Genomic DNA, 20,438 nt, shown 5'->3' with positions numbered 1-20,438 from the left:
ACCTGATCAAATGAGATCATGCACGAGACGCATCGCGCAAAGGCCATGACAGTATAATAGTTGCAAAGAAGTTTGACCGGCTGGTGGCAGACTTGGAGAGAAAGATGAGAGCTACACTCCGCCGCCTCAAAGAAATGCTGACAGGCCTTGATTGATATGCATCTTTCTTATGTATATAGCTGTTCGTGTGTATATACTGTACATGTTATTATAGTATGCTATTATTTTTTGTTTATTTATAATCAAATTATGTTTATATTTATTTCATCAAATTGCCATTGATTTTTAATTACTCATGTATGTTAAAAAATGTTGGTGTACATTAAAGTATAAAATTGAATTATCTTGTAATTATTAAAATACACAAATATATATGTTTATATAATTATTGGTTTTTATTGCATATCTGAATTAAAAAAAACTTTTAACAGCATATAATTGAATCAACTGTTAAGGCAAAAGATGCACCTTTAACGCACATGTGTGCTTTTTGTGAGTGCGTTTTTTGCTGCCATTCATGTGCGTAAATTGTGCGTTTTGTGTGGGTTATAACTGCGCTTAACGTGCATTAAATGTGCGCTTTTTGTGAGTTAAATGTTCGCTTTTTTATTTAAAAAGCTCACATTTAACGCACATGAAAGCGCACATTTAACACACATGTGCGCTTTTATGTGGGTTATAACTGCGCTTTTCGGGAGTTAAATGTGCGCTTTTAAAATAAAAAAGCGCACATTTAACTCACAAAAAGCACACATTTAACGCACTTAAAAGCGCACATTTTACACACATAAATGGCAGTCAAAAACGCACTTATAAAAAGCGCACGTTTAACGCACATTTAATGCACATAAAAGCGCACATTTAACACACATGTGCGCTTTTATGTGGGTTATAACTGCGCTTTTGTGAGTTAAATGTGCGCTTTTTAAATAAAAAAAGCCCACATTTAACTCACAAAAAGCGCACATTTAACGCACTTAAAAACGCACATTTTACACACATAAATGGTAGTCAAAAACGCACTTATATAAAAAGCCCACGTTTAACGCACATTTAACGCACATTTACGCACATAAAAGCGCACATTGAACACACTTATAAAAAGCGCACGTTTAACGCACATAAAGCCCACATTTATCTACAAAAAGCGCACATTTTCTTGTTTGTTTGTTTTTGTTAAAAACTCACTCGGTAAGAAAAAGCGCACAAAAAACGCAGTGCCAATACCGCCACGTTTAACACACGCAAAACGTACTTAAAACGTACATTTCACACACTTTTTTGAGAAGGGTATTGTCCCCTACCAGTTTCACCGGAGGGGACTTATGGTTTGTGCTCTGTGTGTCTGTCTGTCTGTGAGTCTGTCTGTCACACTTTTTTGGATCCTGCAATAACTTTAAAAGTTCTTAATATTTTTTCATGAAACTTGAAACACGGATAGATGGCAATATGGACATTATGCACGTCATTTCATTTTGTTCCTATGTCAAAAATTGTGGATGCTATGGCAACCAAAAAAAATAAATCTGAAAATTGTGGAATTTCTCACAAATTTTGGAGCCGGTAGGTGACCATATTGCTTGACAATAGCCTTGTAATGTTTGCCATGCTCTACAGTTTACTGAAACAGCATGGGACTTCAATGGAAGACATAGCAAGATAAATATATTAATACTAAATAAAGTTAGTTAAATACATCAATTACCAGTAAATGTGATTGTTTTTATCCTACAGCTAAATGATTTTATAGAACAAAATAGCACCTATACAGAAAACATAAGGTTTTCTACACAGATATTTTTAGATAAGGTTTATTCCACAGATATTTTTAGAACATGTACATAGGGACTACTTGTTTTGGCCTTTCATCCCTGTTTAAAGGTCAAATGCACTTAAGACTAGTAGACGATTTCTTTTGAAACAAAAAAAAATGGGATCCAACGGGGGATTGACCTAGGGTCTTTCACGTGGTAGTCTGACACTCTAACTTTGAGGCTAAAGTACTCACCCAATTGCTTAACTGTTTGAATTCGCATTACCCTATTTTACTACAAAGCTGACAGGCTTTTTCCGCCCTATGCCACGGGTCCGAAATTCGGCCCCATTCCCAATGCAAATCTGGTTGTTTTTTTCCCAATTGAAAAAAAAATTCCCAATTCCAAAAAAAAATAAAAAATGTTTTTATTTTTTTAAATATTTTTTTTAACCTTAAAATATGTGAGTTAACCTGATCCGGTGTAGAAAATAGAAAGTATATCATACAGGCTTTTTCTGCCCTATGCCATGGGTCCGAAATTTGGCCCCATTCCCAATGCAAATCTGGTTGTTTTTTTCCCAATTGAAAAAAAAAAATCCCATTTCCCCCAATTTTTTTTTTTTTTTTTTTTTTTTTTTTTTTTAACCTTAAAATATGTTAACCTGATCCAGTGTGGAAAATAGAAAGTATTGCATAATTAAATTATTTGTTGCCTTGAATTTGTTTTAAAAACTGTAAAATATGTTAATGATTATTTAAGCCTTTCCTCATTTTCCTCAAAATGCGGCGCTTCGCGCGATTTTTTTCACCTAAAAAAGTCAGGCCTTTTCCCCAAATTCAGATTAAAAAACCTGCACTTATTACACATGTTCATAATATTTTGTAAAAATTTTAATAATAAGTTATCAAAATGGTCGTTATTTACCAGTTAACGGCTTCTTTGAAATATAAGAAACACTTTTTACATGCGATAATTTTCCCAATTGAGCCAATTTTGCGATTAACTTTTTTACAAATGGGGGTTTTCACGACGCGAAATTCCCAAAATTCCAGTGTGGCGTTTTCCCAAAATGGAGCGGAAAAAGCCTGGCTGACGTATTCACTTAATTGCGTCATACAGGTCATTGAGTACGCAGTCGTTAACGTGTTAACGAGTGTGTGTTTACGATGGATTATTATAATATTATGAATGTGAATAACAATGTTTGGATATAAAACTGGAATGAAACTGCAGTCTTCACGATAGTTCATTTTATCCACTAGCCATTCGGGCTAGTGGAATGGTAAAGACAAGTAGCCCAGCAGCAAAATTACTAGCCCAAAGTAAATTTGTTAAAATATACACCCTGTTAAAGGGTTTCATCTTTCAATAGCAGTTAATCTATTAAAAGTAAAATTGTATCCAGGGTATGTTAACTGTAAAGCCTATTGCAAAAACAATTGCAACACAATATAACAAGTCAATGTAATTATGTCCTTTATTAATTATAAGTATTTAACATGTGATAAACAACTTCTTCGTTCATCTAATCATCACTGCAATCCTGGAGATCCTCTTAGTCATAAACCATATCCTGTAAAACAAGCAACCTGATAGTTATTTTCCAGAAGTTTACTTGACAAGTGAAGGCATAGATGGCATACTTTTATCATGCATGTTGACTTTTTTCTTATGCTGTGTTTTTAAGCGTAGCTTCTCCTTCATCACTGATTTTTTACCACTTTTCTTCAAATTCACGTTTCCCTGATTTTTCATAGTCATTTGTTGACTTACGATCAGAAGTGGGCAGTTTCTTGCCAGGCTTCGCTCCAGCTACGTATTTAAGCATTATGCAGCCTTATGCGCGTAGGGACTTACAACTTTGGAAATAAACACACAAACAAGGTTACAAAGTAAAACGATGTTTATTCCGGAAATGCAAGCCGCGTACGTCGATAAGTTTACTACAGCAAAAAACACATCAGCATGACGTGTGCCAATAGTAAATAACCAGTCTAAATTGTTCACCACGTGGCCTGTGTTACGACTCGAAAATGACCGTTGAATGTATGGGCCAATCGGAACGCGTTTAAATCTCGTATTTTAGGCGAAGTTGAACGAAGTTCTGTCGAAAATCTTCGCGAAGTACTCACAAAATAATGACTTTTATCACACTTAAAAATGAAACAATATTGATACACGGAATTTCTACTGGACCGACGGGCGTTCAATATGGCAATTTTAATAGGCCTGAGCTATAATTTACACGCCCAGGCCAACGGGCGTGCGCTTATTTCGCAGACTGAAACTGGTGAGACTGCATTTTCGATTTCATTAAAATGTTGAATGTACTAAAATAACGCGATGTTTTGTTGAACAATTGATGGATTAAAGTTAAGAAAAGTGTAAGTGAATTGTTCTTTAACTTTTCGAAGAAATTCAATGTTGAATTAAAAGGGTAATTTCTTTGATGAATAAGTGGTTCCTTTGTCAGTCGATCAAAGAATGTCTATCCACAAAGAATTGCCTGCTTACATCCAGTGCTTTAAAAATAAAATGGAAAAGATGGATGGCGATAAAGAAATGTGTGACTGTCCAGAATTTTAACTCGTCATGGAAGCAAATTAAACTTTACGAAAATTAAGATGGAACTGGGAGCACAAAGTGTGAAAAAAGAAGAGTTGTTTTGTAAACTAAAATTAACAATATCGGCAGGGATAAATGCTGAATCATGCTTCACGTAGGTGTAAATTTCAAAATGGCAGCCATTTGTGTTTTTGGTATTTTACAGTTGTGAAACAAGAATCGTAGTTATAACAAAACCGTCTGTGTTTTACTTGAGTGTGTTACATTTGGAACGCTGATTAAATTTGAATCGAGGCGTAAAGCGATATTTTGTCTCGTTACTCTACTTTGCGTGGAATTCTTAAGAACTACTTCGAGTTCCTTAAAGGGGAATTTGATCACAATTAATATTACTATGCAATGTCAGAGTCAGTTAATTTTGTGTTTTTGCTTTTATTTTATCAATTAAATACTACTATTCTGATTGCAGCAGGCATAAATTATGTAAAATAAATAATATTGTAGGATAAATAGAATACTATGTTAGTGTGATTGTGTACTTAGTTTTATCCCGCTCGTCTCAAAAAGGCTTACAAGGCTCGGCAAGCCTCGCCATTTAAACATTTCTTCACTCATGAGATAACTTTAAGTACACAATCACACTAACATAGTATTCTCTATATATTTGTATGTGTTTTCCCACAAGTGCCTCTAATGCGATTAAATGTTTCTCTCAAAACCAGGTATCCACAGAACGTTTTTGCCCCGTTTTACATAAACTGCACGTTAAAATGCCCTTTTTGAAAGTAATGCGCCATGCCCCTTTGCTCTCCTGGGAAAAACACTAATATGGTGTTATACTGTTAAGCGTTCCTCCGGAATATAACAGTCTAGTCAGAAACATACATACCGTCTTTATCCTAATAAACGCTTCCGCCCTAATAAACGTGCCCCTATCATATAATAAAATGAAGGAGTGATCAAAATAATAAATAGCGCCCCCATTGCTTGGCTGCTTAGGGGAAAAGTAATTGCATTTTATTGACAAAAAATTCTTTTTTTTTATCAACAAGGTAATTTGCAAGAACCTTATAGAAATAAAACTTAAATAATAATAATAATAATAATAATAACATATGTATTTGGAACAAATTGATGTTAGGATTAAACTCCAATATGACAGGCAATTTTATTATTGTATCAGTGTTTTCAGTTATAAATTTTTTTTAATGTCAAATTCATGTTACAATTTTTTTTTTGACAATGCGATTTAAGTTATGGATCTACCCAGGTTGTTCAATATGCTGTACGCTGGGCCAAAGCACCGGGCTTACATTTTATACACACCGGGTAGATTGCTATATCATTTTGTTTAGACACAATTCAGGGCTTAACTTAGTAAAAATTTAACTTAGGATCTATAATTGTGTTGCTATAGTTGTTGACATTGGGGACGTTCCTCTGTCGCTCCTGAGTTCAAATATTAGGGACGCCCCTGGATGTGCGTTATATGTGTGAACACAATCCTTATTATCTGCATATCTTCTCCTCATTTATTTTATTGCTAGACCCAATTCAACCAGAAAATGTTTCGGTCTGGTTTATAAGGTATCTAACGTAACCATAAACCTTCACTCTTGCTATCTCGGCCACACATATTGTTACAATTCTCACTATGGTCATATCGACAATGGCCCTTTCATCTCGCATGATAATAGGGTGTAGTATTCTGGTGAAACTAATTATGATATGTTTAGGATTGCTTAATGAACTTGGAACTTTTTGCAAATACTGGAACACACATTTTAGGTGATGGCTGATATTATACCTAAAGGGTACAATGATACAATAAATAAATACAATGATATTTGACCTTTGACCTTAAAGGATGACCTTGACCTTGACTTTTCACCACTCAAAAGGTGCAGCTCCATGAGATACACATGCATGCCAAATATGAAGTTGCTATCTTCAATATTGCAAAAGTTATAAAAGTTTAACCAAGGTTAAAGTTTTGTGACGCACACATACAATGACTTACTGACTGACTGACACAATGACAGACAGACAGACAGGCCAAAAACAATATACCCCTGATCTCTCGATCCGGGGGCATAACAATCTACTACTTGAACTAGTATAATACATTTATGCATATCAAATCTTTACAACTCAAGCATTGATCATCCAAAATGTCATTTAAGGTTAATATATCCAAAACATCATTTAAGGTTAATATATATTATTGTTGTAACTATTGAACAAATCACACTTTTTACTTAATTCACAGGTTACTAAAGAGTAATTTGGAGTTGCAATACTGCCAATAGTCAGCTTTTTCATTAGGAGGCGGCCGGCGGCCGATTTGACCGCCTCAAATGTTATTTGGGCCGGCTCAAATTCGGAAAAAAAAATCGGCAAATGTTCACCACGATGACGAGATATTTAGCATTCGTTTACACATTAACTGTCTAAAACGGACGTAAACAACCGGAGTACAAGAGTGTACGACTTTGATTTAAGTTCACAAACTGACAATGTCAACATGTCTAAAAATAAAAAAATTAACTACTTTTTCTCTTATGTTTCCAGTAAGAACGATAGTTTGCTGTTGAAGTTATTTCATTCCAGTTTTGTTAACGTTTATCATTTACCGGCATCTCCGGATGAATGAACTTTCCTGTTATAATTCGGTTTTATTTTCGACAAATTTCATTGATGTTTGGTTCCTATCATGCCGATGTTTGTTTTTCTCTGCGGAGTTTTGAACCTCCGAACGGTAAGTGGATTTATTTATAACCACATTTGACAGTAGGGTGAGTCTTGAATTAGGATAAATGAAACGCTTGAGCCCCAAACTTTCCAGATATTTTCATGATTAAGGTCGGAGTTGGCCTAGGCACAATGCCTAAAATGCTAAATATATTGAATTGGCACTGCAATGTTTAGCTATGTCCAAATTTGTATTGGAAAAAAATGGCCAAACGAAGCTTCCTCTGCAACATATTTAAATCCTAAGATTGCCTCAGCTGGGGCAACATATGCCCCATTTTTTGAAAAATCTGCATTGCCAAACTGCCAATTTTTTCTTAAAATTGCTAGGCTAGGAGAACCAATGCCCAAATTGTATGCATCGTTTCCAGGGGTCCTCTAACAAAATTTTAATGTCATCCATTATCTTGCACAGTGTCTTCTATAGTTAATGGGCAATTGATACTCTTCTTTAAACAAATTAAAGTTCAAAAGTAAAATTTAATCTGAATTAAAGTTCAAAAGTAAAATTCAATCTGAATTTTTTTTACATATTGATTATTTTACTATATAAGTCCTGAAGCCAAGCAGCATATCAAGTCAGCAGTCAAGCTGTGGCTAGACAAGAAGAAGAGGCGGAAGATTCCCCCGAAGCAGCCAAGGGCCTAAGCATCAGCACCAGTTCTTACACTTGTGGATGCTGGGGTCCAAACCAATGTTACTGAGGGGAATGAGCTGTAGAGCCTGATTAAGACAGCTGTCTTAACCTGGCATCAAAGGAATATGACCCAGAATCAGATAGTGAATCATCGGATGATTATTATGGCAACTAGATTAAAATCACATCAAACTCTGTTTTATTTGGGAAAATAAATTATTAAAAGTCGAATTGGTGTTACATGTTTTAAATTTAATGTTTTTGTATACATGTATATCTGTTTTCATCAAAATCTTGATAATTGCAGAATTTATTTAACCTGAGGACTTTATTTTTTCTTTAACATTCACATAATATCCTCTTTTTTAACCGAGCAAAATCATGTAAATTATGTGCCCAAAATCGCTCAGAAGCCACAATTTGGCACCTTTATTAAAAAAAATTTACGGGGAAGCATGGGACCCCCCCTAGCAACTCGCACCTTTGGTACGCACACAAGTTGGCCTCCTCAAATAACCCAAAAGCTTGCTACAAAGAATCCTAATGAAAACGCTGAATAGTTTTTCCAACACATGATTTATCTTATATCATAAATACGTTTATGAAAAACTTATGATGGTAAGTCTTAACTTACAATAGCTTTACAGTCTAAAGCAATTTTTAGTTAAACCTCTATAATTGTGCAAAACATAAGTCAATATTGTCATCAAAAACCAAAATAATAAACAAAATAATTTTTTATTTTGAGGAATATATCTTTATAATTTCTAAAAACATAAATGGGTTTTAAGTAGGAATGAATAACTCAATAAGCGCACTCGTATAGCACTATCCAATCTTAGCAACCTACCAGCAAGGACGACATGAAGAGAACCATTAAACATGATACAGATTACTACATTGAGCTAAATCTAGTCAGTATTTTGTCAAAACAAGTCTGATTTAAATGCAGTTTTCGTTCTGTCCAATTATACACATTTATCTATAGATTGAAACATAACACATGCATGTTTTTGTATTTGTTCACTTCCAAATATTTATGTATTCACTAAGAAAGCCGATACTACGGATAGACATGCTACTGCTAGACACGTGTCATGCTTGTCGTCTGTTGATGCTATTGTAACCAAATAACCATGTATTCTAATTAATAAATATATTTGTTTAGTTGTAAAGGCGTTATGACCAAGATGTTAACTTAAATATATACACATAAAAAATGGGACTGCAGCGCCGTAGCCACACTGAGGCACATCGAGGCAGTTGCCTCAGCTAAAATTTGCAGAGCAATGTTGAGATTACAAGGAAAAAAGGACAATTTATGTCAAAGAATAAAATCTATATATGAAATTGAGGCAATGAATTTAAGACACTATGGTATTCACAAACAAATATCATCATTGAGTACAATTGGTTCATGTTGAGGCAGATAATTATTTCATTTTAATAACTTCAATTGATGCCAAATGGCTCAGCAAAATGATTAGGAAAATCCGTATATTAAACAAAGCGTCACACTGTACACTTCAATGTTACAATCATTGTGGACATTGGAACGTACCGAGCGAGGATCGGGTGTTTTACGGCCAGATTTGGGTCTATTTTGGACCTAGACACACTTCGGGTGGTTGGCATTTTCGCCTTTATTGGAATTCTCTTTATGGCCGGCGTCAAGTTTAATCCGGGACCGTTTCAGGTGGTAAGAATCTTTGTTTACAGTTTACATTAGAATTTTCTAATTATGATATCCCATGTATTAAACTTTTTTGATATCAAGAAGTTCAAGTCTTTTATTTTTAATAGTCAATGAAGTTGATGATAGAACGTTGATGATAGAAAATGATGACGCAGTGCTAAAACAAATGTTACACAAGAAAATTGAAAAAATGGTCCAAAACTTTACATTGATTTAAGTTAAATATTTGTACTCCTCATGATAAGCAATATGCCCCTGTGACGCAATCGGTAAGGCGTCAGACTCTGGATCCATTGCTCACTATTATATTTTCGCTGCGTTGGTTCGAATCACAGTAGGTCCGTGTTTAAGTAAATTCCATCAATGATCCTTTTTATATGTGTTTATGATTGAAAACACTTTTGATTGAATGCATTTAAATATTTCTTTAAAGAGCCCTATTGTGCTTTCAAGCTCTAAATGGAAAAACGGTGAACTTGTCTGAACTACAACAGCAAGATTGCGGAAGCTGATTTGATGTTTACTTAAGAAATAATATTTTTTATTGGTTCTTGTACATGAGAGCGGAGTTTTAGCGCATTCCGAAGGCTTAAAACATGGACACGTTCAAACATGAAAGAGGAACGGCTTAATGGCATCCCTTTAATGTTTGTGCATGAACACATTCCAGTTGATCGAAAACAAATTCTTCAAATGTGGGATTCGACTGGAGACAGGAGAGTTGAATTAGCATTCAATTAGATTGATAATTAAAAGTTGAAGAATAATAAAACAAGTTCATGAAACATAATTCACTAAAATGTTTGATAGATCTGTTTCTTCATATTATAAGGTAGATCTATTTTATTTTAGTATTTCAATAATAAATATGTAAAGCACATTCTATTATCCATATACATACTATGGCTTGTATGAGAGAGCTGCCTCTCAATTTTTCATTTTTTCTATCTGACTTCAAATGAAGTATTTGACTATATTTCTGTGGTTAAGTTTGTTACATCATTGTCACTTCAAACACCGTTTATGGTAACAGAATATAAAATTGACAATGAACTTGTAGCAGATTTTTTTTTTAACTTTATTGATACCAAACGGTAATATGTAGCGTCCACGATTCCGATAAATCAGGTATAAAATGTAGTTTTTATGGCCTTTAAAAGGCACCAGAGACGTTCTGCTTCTGGGTATAAAAAAATTCAGGGGGGGGCATGCCCCCGGATGGTATAGTACCAGAAAGGCCGTTTACCAAAAAGGCCGCACCAAAAAGGCCGCATAAGTGAACCAAAAAGGCCTCATGGTATACCAGAAAGGCCATAAAATATTTTGTAGTATCATTGAATAGTTATGTTGAATACAATTATCATATCTATAAAATAGTCATAACTTGTTTATTAGTCTACTTAAAAACCTACTTAAAAACCATTAATTTTAAATAATCAAAGTCGGCAATAATATCGCGAATTATCGCATACAGTATGAAGTGTTCGTTAGTCACAATATTTTTCGTTGAGTAATACTTATAGATGTTTCAGTTTTGTTTTTATTAAAAGCCGTTAATTTTGTTATCAAAGTTGGCATACTTATCGCCAATAAGCACGTAGGAATAATCCGTTTAAGAAAATTTTATTTTTCTCTAAACTCTCTGTTTGCGTCTAAAAGTGTAACGAATGAGTAATGAAGGTGTTTTAAACTTACGTGGCGGTCAAATATATATAAGATCCAGAATTATTGAGAAATATATAATCCATATAATTCATTATATTAGTAAGTATAACGGACTTTATTTGGCGTTTGAAATATAGTGTTTTTAAATCGTGTAAATTATACCAATATCTTCACAAGTGTTCATTTGTTGTGTGTTGATATTGTGCGAGTGTTGTGGTATGAGCATTGTTATAATTGTATAACATAATAGTCAACGTCGTCAAAAAGTAGCATACACAATATATAGTGTACAACGTTATTCTTGATTACTATGTTAAACAATAAAAATAAATAAATTAAATATACTTATATGGATTAGTGATTGCAAAAAGACATATATTTAACATATATAATTAAGTACATAATATATCATTATATATTATTAATTTCCTCTTAAACTATTTTTTGCAATTTTTAAAATATAAGAAGTTGAAAGAACTTGCATGAACAAAGAGAACACGCTAATCAGACCGGGTATCCAAGTGTCAAGGGTCATTCACAGTTTGCGGCATCTGTTTTGATAACGGATTAGTAGAACGCCCACCTATGGTGTAAAATGACACTTATTGGCACCTATTGATAATTACTTGCGCATTTTAAAGTAGTTTCTTAACTTTTAACGATATAAAACTAGCTACATTAAATTCGGAAGACTTAAACCGAAAGAAATAAAAATGCTTTTTTTATGTGATATTATTAAAAATTATCACAGATTATCTATATTATTACGCAATTCATTAGCATAAAAAACAAATTGAGCAAAGTTTATAATGTCTTTTTTTATTAGCCGACTTCATTAGAATGTCAAATTTATTTAGCGTTGGCCACCTTTAAAAATATAGTTTTAAACATTCCTTTCTAATTTCTCTATAAAGAGGACAAACAAGTACAAAGTGACACTCGTTTTCTATAGCATGTCCGTTGCAAAACTTACATTTTCTATTTTCGCGTAGTATCTTATTATAACAACCGCGTTCGATCTCTAATTTATGTATAGTATGAGCCAAAACAATGCACCACCTCCGAGTTCCCGGCCAAGGTCGGTCAAGTGTACGTACGGTGTTGTGCTGGAGAAATGCACGTGTATATTGTTAAAATTCTGTTGTATTTTGTCAAGTACACTGTATATTCTATTTATTTTTTTGTAAATGTATTTTTTGTAATAAAGAAAATAAAAAAGTTCATACATGTTTTATGTCTTACTCCATTTTGATTTAATAGAAAATAGAATTCACATGTTAAACAATATTATTATGTAATTGAAATTAATTGAAATTATGTATATTTTGTAATAAAGATAATAAAAAATTCAAACATGTTTTATGTCGTACTCCATTTTCAATTAATTGAAATTATGTATATTTTGTTATAAAGAAAATAAAAAAAACCTTTATACATGTTTTATGTCGTACGCCATTTGATTTATGTCGTACGCCATTTGATTTAATAAAAAATAGAATTCACATGTTTAACAATAGTTTATTTTATGCTTTCCGGTTGTTTATAGAGAAATATCAGTGAATTAAAACTGATAATTTCACTGTTTCAAACAATGAAAATTATCAGTGAAAATTATCGATAATTTTCACTGTTTATGTTAAATGACGTCATTTTTTTGACGAAATGACGTCATTTTCCAAGCGAAATTCTGTAGTTAAACCCTTTAACAATGTATATAAACTGTGAAAAAAAAGCATAAAATAAAAAGAAAATTTGTTGGGTTCGGTGGATTATCGACTTTAATTCACGAGTGATCATAGAAAATAATATTTTCACGAGTGGCGCTATGTGGTGTTATGTAGTTATGTTATATTTTGTCAGTGTGACTGTATAACGTTTGTAAATGTTTGCTTGTAACTGTATATTTTGTAATATAATTTGTGTGATTATGCTTGTACATTGACTGTATATATCGTAAATGTATTTTCAAACATACACAACAGATAAAGAAAATAATTAACTTCATACCTGTTTTATGACTTATTCCATTTTGATTTATGTGTATTTGTTTGTAAACAAAATTTGAAACCTATAATAACAATAATTGCTTTAAGGCCCTTTTGGTTCATTTTTTGGCCTTTTTGGTACGCTTTAGGGCCTTTTTGGTAAGGCCTTTTTAATATTCGGCCTTTTTAGTATGCGGCCTTTTTGGTTTTCGGCCTTTCTGGACCTAAACCCCCCCCCCCCCCCGGAGCCCCCTAGAAGGACCTTAGATACTGCCTCGGCTTAAATTTGGGTCTGGCAGGGACCTATACAAACAAAAGTTTGTATAGGTCCCTGGGTCTGGCTACGGCACTGGGCTGAAGCATATCCTAAAACCGTAAATAAGGTCGAATAATCCTCATTCTTCTGAGGCCGAAGATTCCGGGGTCCGAATCAACCGACAGCCGTCTTGTCACGTAAAAATTGTGTGCTATCTTATACACTAAGTGTTGATAAAACTATCTGAAATAAAGTTCTTAAATCCAATAAGTAATTTAAGACTTACTGCATAATTCATAATCAAGCATATCCGAAATAGTTGATACATTTTTTGCCGCAGATTTTCTCAGTATTATCAAGCATAAACAACGAAAGGAACGCTATACAGTGACGTAATGAAATAAAATGACGTCAAATCGATTGGCGGGAAAACAATATGCTTACCAATCGTGATACATCGACTAACTCCGTAAGCAAGATCTCCAATCGGGAATCCTCGGACAATTCCGCCATGATGTGGTATTAATCGTGATACATCGGCTATCTCGGATTTTTTGATTAATTATGAAATAAATCGTCTGCTGATCCAGAGTGGATGTGGTGTAGCCCACTGTCCGAAGCGTTCAGACCTCTAGTCTGGATTACCTGCCCCTTTGTTCTATTTGTTTACAATAGAAGCTGGGCACCAGACCATCAGACCTCTGCCTCCACAGGTTGTTCACGTTGGTCCATATTTTGGACCAACGTGATTCCAAAATATTTTACTGGTTGAATATATATTTTTAGGTACGCACTTTGTAAAAAGTTTGTTTATGTAAAAAAAATGAAGGTGGTTATGTAAAACATAAAAAATAAACAATATTGAACAAAATGAATTTCGTTTACCCATGACGCGGAACGGTAATCAAATGGCGGACACATTGCAACGGGACTAATGCGTTACCTATCTCGGTAAGTTTTATTTGTATGTTGTTTATGTATGCGATGCAAAATATCGTAAAAACATATGTCTAGCTAATGTTACATATTTTGCATTAAACCAACTTTAACTTAAATTTGTCTTGGGTTAATAATGATTTGTTTTTATTAAGTTGTTATGTGTCGCGTTATATCAATTAAACTGTCAATGCTGTGAATAGACCAAAGTAAGGTCAAAGCTCTCCCTGTAGTACAATGTAGTACACTATCCAGCGATGCACTGGTTAGAGATGCGAGTTCAAGTCTTGCCAGGGAATTGGCCTTCTTTAGTTTCTTTTGATGCATTGAATAAGCAACGAAGAACATTAAAAAAAATGTGTGATGATTATTTCCCTTAGTTTTCATTTTGACATTAAAATTAAAATGTCTTCTGCAACAACATTACAACATATTTTAGATGCCGTTCAAATTTTTGACCCAAATGTTACACCCAAGACAAAACAAATTGAATGTTTGCAGACAATATTGTGTCATAAAGATGTAATTGTCAATTTACCTGTTGGCTATGGTAAAAGCCTTATTTATCAATGTTTGCCAATGCTTTTATCATCTGTATCCAGTTCAACCAATGTAGTTGTTTTAGATGTTTCTCCACTTACAATTATTCAACAAGATCAAATGCAGATTCTTGCTGAACATAACATTAAAGCTTTCCGTTTGCCTTTTGGTGATGAGTCTGTTGTCAGCAAAGATCAGGGATTTCAATAGACGCAGAATCCTGCGTTTTGACGCGAGCAAATTAAAAATGACTCATTTTTGACGCAACCTTTTTTTCTGCTGTGCGTCATTTTGACGCGTCGAAAATTTGACCCGTGCGTCAGTCAGTTAACATCTCGAGTTCCATGGTAATAAATCCCGCTGTGCTCCTAATTGAAATTAATGTTTCAGTATTTGAAACTCGTTCAATAATCGAGGGAATACCCCGGGCGTTGTTTATCTTATCTCATCTCTTCCAATACACATGTCACCGTCTAAATAGTGCGTGCCCACTAACTGGGTAATTAGCAGCAGTGATTACGTGATAATTGATTGACCATCCGATAATTGCAGGTTTTTTGCAAACTTTTCAGACGGCACGGTTAAAGAAAGTCGGCAAAATTAATTAAAGTAAAAACCATATTGATCAAAGGTCTATTAATTATGTAGATCCAATTGTAGATCTAAGTCCAGCGAGTTTTGTCAGTTGTTAATCCACCGATAATTACGAGTAACACCCATCTTATATAAACTGGAATCACAGTTCATTTTTTACACTATAATAACACTACACACAAACATTGAGAAAACACATTTTCTCAATATAAAGATATAAATTATCAGAGTATAATTAAATTGCTGCGTCATGACCTTCGACATTGTAAATGGCGGACTTAACATTCAACCCGCGTTCAATTCAAAGCTGGCGATTCAAATTGCAAGTAATGGCGATTCAATTATGGAGAAAGCATTAACTGGGTTTAACAAACATTTGATAAGGTTTGTTAAACCCGATAACAACAAGAAAAAATTGGATTATTAAAGTAAAACTACTACAGGAAAGGCATTCCAAAGTGTACATATTTCGGACATGTATATTATTCGGATAAACAGTAATAGATATACTAGATGTTCCATGCATTTATATTGTGTTTTGTTAGAAAAGCTATCATAGGGATGATGATAATATAATTACCATAAATATGTGATGAAAAGGTGCTATCGATACATATCTTAAATTATTTAAATGTGTTAAAAAAAGACTTAAATGTGTTATAACTATAAGGAAGTATATTTAATGTACCAATTCATTAAAATATGTTGTGTAATGTATCATGGTATTGTTATTTAATCAAGCAGTATAACTTTTTAAAGGGGCCTTTTCACAGATTTTGGCATTTTTTAAACTTATTCATTAAATGCTTTATATTGATAAATGTAAACATTGGATCGTAAAAGCTCCAGTAAAAAATCAAGAAAAAAAATTAAAAAAGGAAAAGAACATTGCCCGGAACAGGTTTCGAACCAGTGACCCCTTGAGTCCTGCCAGAGTCCTGAAGTAAAAACGCTTTAGCCTACTGAGCTATTCCGCCGAGTACGCATTTTTGACGTATTTTATACCTTATATAAGCAATCTTCGTAGTTTCACAAAATTTAACGACAAAAACAGAACTCTCCAAATTATTCAATCGTTTCGCGTTGCAACGCTTTATAATTTTTAGGTTTTAAAATCGTCAAAAGATGCATATAATGGCTATATTAGAGCATGGTTAATGTTCAGTATTACTGTTTCCTCACAAATATCATAACTAAAACGAAAACTTACGAATCTGAAACAACTTTTTTCAATTTTGTCAATTTACCAAAGCGTGAAAAGATCCCTTTAAGATCTTGTGTTACTCTTAGAGCATATTTTTATCTAAAAAATTGAATAATACAGACAAAAACACAATTAACGCGCTTCCAAATTGACCCCACCATTTTTCAATTTGACTCCTCAAAATTTCAGTCCAGGGGTCATTGATTCCTGGTTTTTAAAATCTATTGAAATCCCTGAAAGATGATCAGCAACAACTTTGTAAGGGAGAATATTCCATAGTCATGTGTCATCCTGAATCTTTACTTAATAATACCTGGGAAAAAGCTCTTCTGAGAAATGAAGACTACACTAGCAAAGTTCATGCTGTCGTGATCGACGAGTGTCACATTGTAGAAGATTGGTATGTTGTTTTTTTCAATTTAAAGTTTGTACAATTATATTTGATCGTGATACATCTGTGAACTGAAGTACCTCTGTTTGTTTTTTGTATACAATTCTGAGTTAAATCAAGATGTTTAGTTCAATAATGCCTATGGTCTCGGTTTCTGTACTAGTTAATTAGCAAAGCAGTTTTTTTCACCGATTTGAGAATGTTGTTGATTTTATGCTTACAAATACTATGCAATTTAAGTAATCATTTTAGTCTAGAATCATATTTATTTATTTACCATCAGATTATATCAGAACATACAAAAAAATCCTACCTATGGACTCATTTTTTGAGAATGTAAACAGAAAAGGACACGTTTATTTAAGCAGGCCTTTTCTGCTCCATTTTTGGAAAACGCCACACTGGAATTTTGCGTCGTAAATAACATTTTGGGATAAAAATACTTGCAAAACTGGCTAATCGCATGTAAATAGTGTTTCTTTTGTTTCTAAGAAGACGTTTACTGGTAAATAACGACTATTTTGATAACATATTATAACAATTTAACAAAATATTATGAACAAGTGTGATAAGTGCATTTTTTTTATCTGTTTTTTGAGAAAGGGCCTGGCCTTTTGGAGGTGAAACAAATCTCGTGAAACGCCGGATTTTGAGGAAATAACATTAGTCTTAAATAATCAATTTAACATATTTTACTGTTTTTAAAACAAATTCGAGACAACAGATATTTTAATTATTCCATATTTTCTATTTTTTACACTGGATCAGGTTATCTGATATATTAAAAGGTTTACAAAAAAAATATTTTTAGAATTGGGAAATTTTTTCTCAATTGGGAAAAAACAACCAGATTTGCATTGGGAATGGGGCCGAATTTTGGACCCATTTCATAGTGCAGAAAAGGCCTGTTAGGCCTTAGCATCTCAAACGTTAGTGCTTTGCTATTCAATGCTTTGCATACTAGAGTGGTCCTTTACAAGAAGTCAATAAGAGTTGCCAGCTGTTATTCATTTTTTATCACAATATGTCAACAGCTACTTAGTACATGTATCATTTGTTTAACAAATATTTGGTCCAAGTTTTTACATGCATATTTGAAATTTTTCAGGGGAGAAGAATTTCGAACCTCATTTCAACATCTGAAGACCTTGCCATCAATTTTTTCTAATGCCTCTTTCATAGCTCTGAGTGGTTCCTTGACAAAACATCAAATAAAAAAACTTCAAAGTATTTTAGGTCTACATGAACCTGCAATCGTTGAAGAAAGCCCCGACAGATGTAACATCTTCTTAAGCAAAATTCTCAAATCAAAACAAACTGATGTTCATCAAATTTATGAAGAAATCTTTAGAAAGGAATGTGATTGTTTGAAAAAAGATCAATTAAATTATCCTGTTACATTAATGTTCATGCCACTGTATTACATTAGCCAAGCATCTGCATATCTTAGATTTTTATTTGGTTCAAATGACATTACAAAATCATGTTATGCTATGTTGTACTCCAATCAAGACAAATGTGTTTTAAATTACACGATAAATGCATTGAAGGCAGCAAGTCCAGTGATTAGATTGATCCTGACTTCTTCAGTGGCTGGCATGGGTTTTGATCCCCCATGTGTAACAAGAATCATCCATGCCAAGCCACCGGCCAGCATAGCTCAATACCTGCAGGAGATAGGCCGGGCTGGTAGAAGGGGTCAACAGAGCCATGCCATCCTCTATTACAATAAGCGAGATTTGGCTGCAAATACTCCTGGTATACAGCAAGATATAATTAAGTGTTGTTCTGATGACACCAGGTGTCTTCGGGAAAAGCTCCTGGAACCTTTTGGCTTTCAGAAAAGTGACCAGATTGCCAATGACAAATGCTGCTCAATTTGCAAGTCAAACTCTGCAGCGTCACACTTATTGTCTGCCATGGAAAATGTCGAGATATAATGTTTTGTTAGAAAAAACACAGGTGGAAGTAACGTTACTGGATAGTATATGGGCCAAGGAGCCCGAAATTTTCAACTTAATAATAAAATTCATGTTTCATGAGAGAAAAATTGACAAAGAGCCATGAAAAAACACACTACGATTCCAATATCAGAGGGTGGGAATTATTTTCATGGCACTTTGTTCAGGTTTCTCTCATTACACATGATTTTATATGTTTATTTGAATGTATAGGGCTCCAAGGCCCATATACTATCCAAGGAACGTTACTTCCACCTGTGGGGAAAAAGGCCAGACATTTTTAGCTTGACTATAATATATGTGGAGCTATCATACTCACCCCGGCGTCTGCGTTTGCGTGAGTGTGCAAATGTTTAAGTTTGCGTACTACCTCAAATATTTCAATGTCCCTTGACATATTGCTTTCATATTTTGCATACTTTGTTTACCAACATGACCCCAACCTATAAGCAAGAGCAGAAAACTCTATCAAGCATTTTGTAATAATAATGGGCCCTTTTCCACTTAAAATATGCAGCAAATGTTAAAGTTTGCGTACTACCCCAAATATTTACAATGTCCTTTGACATACCGCTTTCATATTTTCTATACTTGTTTACCAACATGACCCCAACCTATAAACAAAAGCAGAAAACTGTATCAAGGATTTTGACAGAATTATGGCCCCTTTAATGCTTAGAATATGCATATTATTGATAAATCTATGTTAACGTTTGCGTTCTACCCAAAATATTTCCTATGTCCTTTGACATATTGCTTTTATAGTTTGCATACTTGTTAACCAACATGACCCCAACCTATCAACAAGAGCAGACAACTGTATCAAGCATTTTGACATAATTATCATGGCACCTTTTATACTTAGATAAATGAATATTGTGCTCAAATTGCCATAACTTCTTTATTTATGATCAGATTGTATTAATACTTTGACAAAACAACACTAACCTGAAAACCACAATGGATTCCACCCAAACAATACCCCACGCCGAATAAAAAGCAAATTAAAGCACTGTTTTCCGTTTGACAATTGCTTTGCCTAAGAGGCACATTGACAACAAATGTGATATTAAATGAGATTTAAATTTATTATTACTTTTGTATTAAAATAATTATTTCTAAAATCTAGATTTTGTTTTGACATCTAGATATATACATAATATTAATATCTTAATCATAATGAAAGCATTCTTCAGGGTACATTTGTATGCACCATAAGGCTGGCATATAGTTTTTGAACCGTCTGTCTGTTCGTCAGTCTGTCCGAAAACTATAACATTGGTCATGATTTTTGCAATTTTAAAGATAGCAACTCGATATTTGGCATGCATTGTGTATCTCATTGAGCTGCACATTTTGAAAGGACAAGGTCATCCTTCAAGGTCAAAGATATCGCTGCAAAGCGGCGCAATACTAAGGGTGCATTGTGTTTCTGACAAACACATTTCTTGTTATGAAAGAAATGTAACTACAGTATGTACATGACAATACCCCTATGCT

General features: G+C 33.7%; 2 protein-coding genes across 3 annotated transcripts in view; both read right to left on the bottom strand.

The window, feature by feature from the left end:
- The window catches only part of LOC127861597 (atrial natriuretic peptide receptor 1-like), a 228,288-nt gene extending 214,550 nt beyond the window's left edge, over nucleotides 1-13,738 (bottom strand). The window contains exon 1 of the mRNA XM_052400227.1: nucleotides 13,599-13,738. Coding sequence (XP_052256187.1) covers nucleotides 13,599-13,640 — 42 coding nt within the window. The 5' untranslated portion in view covers nucleotides 13,641-13,738. The remainder of the gene's footprint in view (nucleotides 1-13,598) is intronic.
- LOC127861598 (speract receptor-like) overlaps nucleotides 1-20,438 on the bottom strand; it is a 767,747-nt gene that overhangs the window by 214,550 nt on the left and 532,759 nt on the right. The gene's annotated exons all lie outside the window — the stretch shown is intronic.

The sequence above is a fragment of the Dreissena polymorpha genome, chromosome 16, assembly GCF_020536995.1.
Source record: "Dreissena polymorpha isolate Duluth1 chromosome 16, UMN_Dpol_1.0, whole genome shotgun sequence".
In the NCBI taxonomy this organism is placed as follows: Eukaryota; Metazoa; Mollusca; class Bivalvia; order Myida; family Dreissenidae; genus Dreissena; species Dreissena polymorpha.
This window is presented reverse-complemented; position numbering and strand designations above follow the sequence as displayed.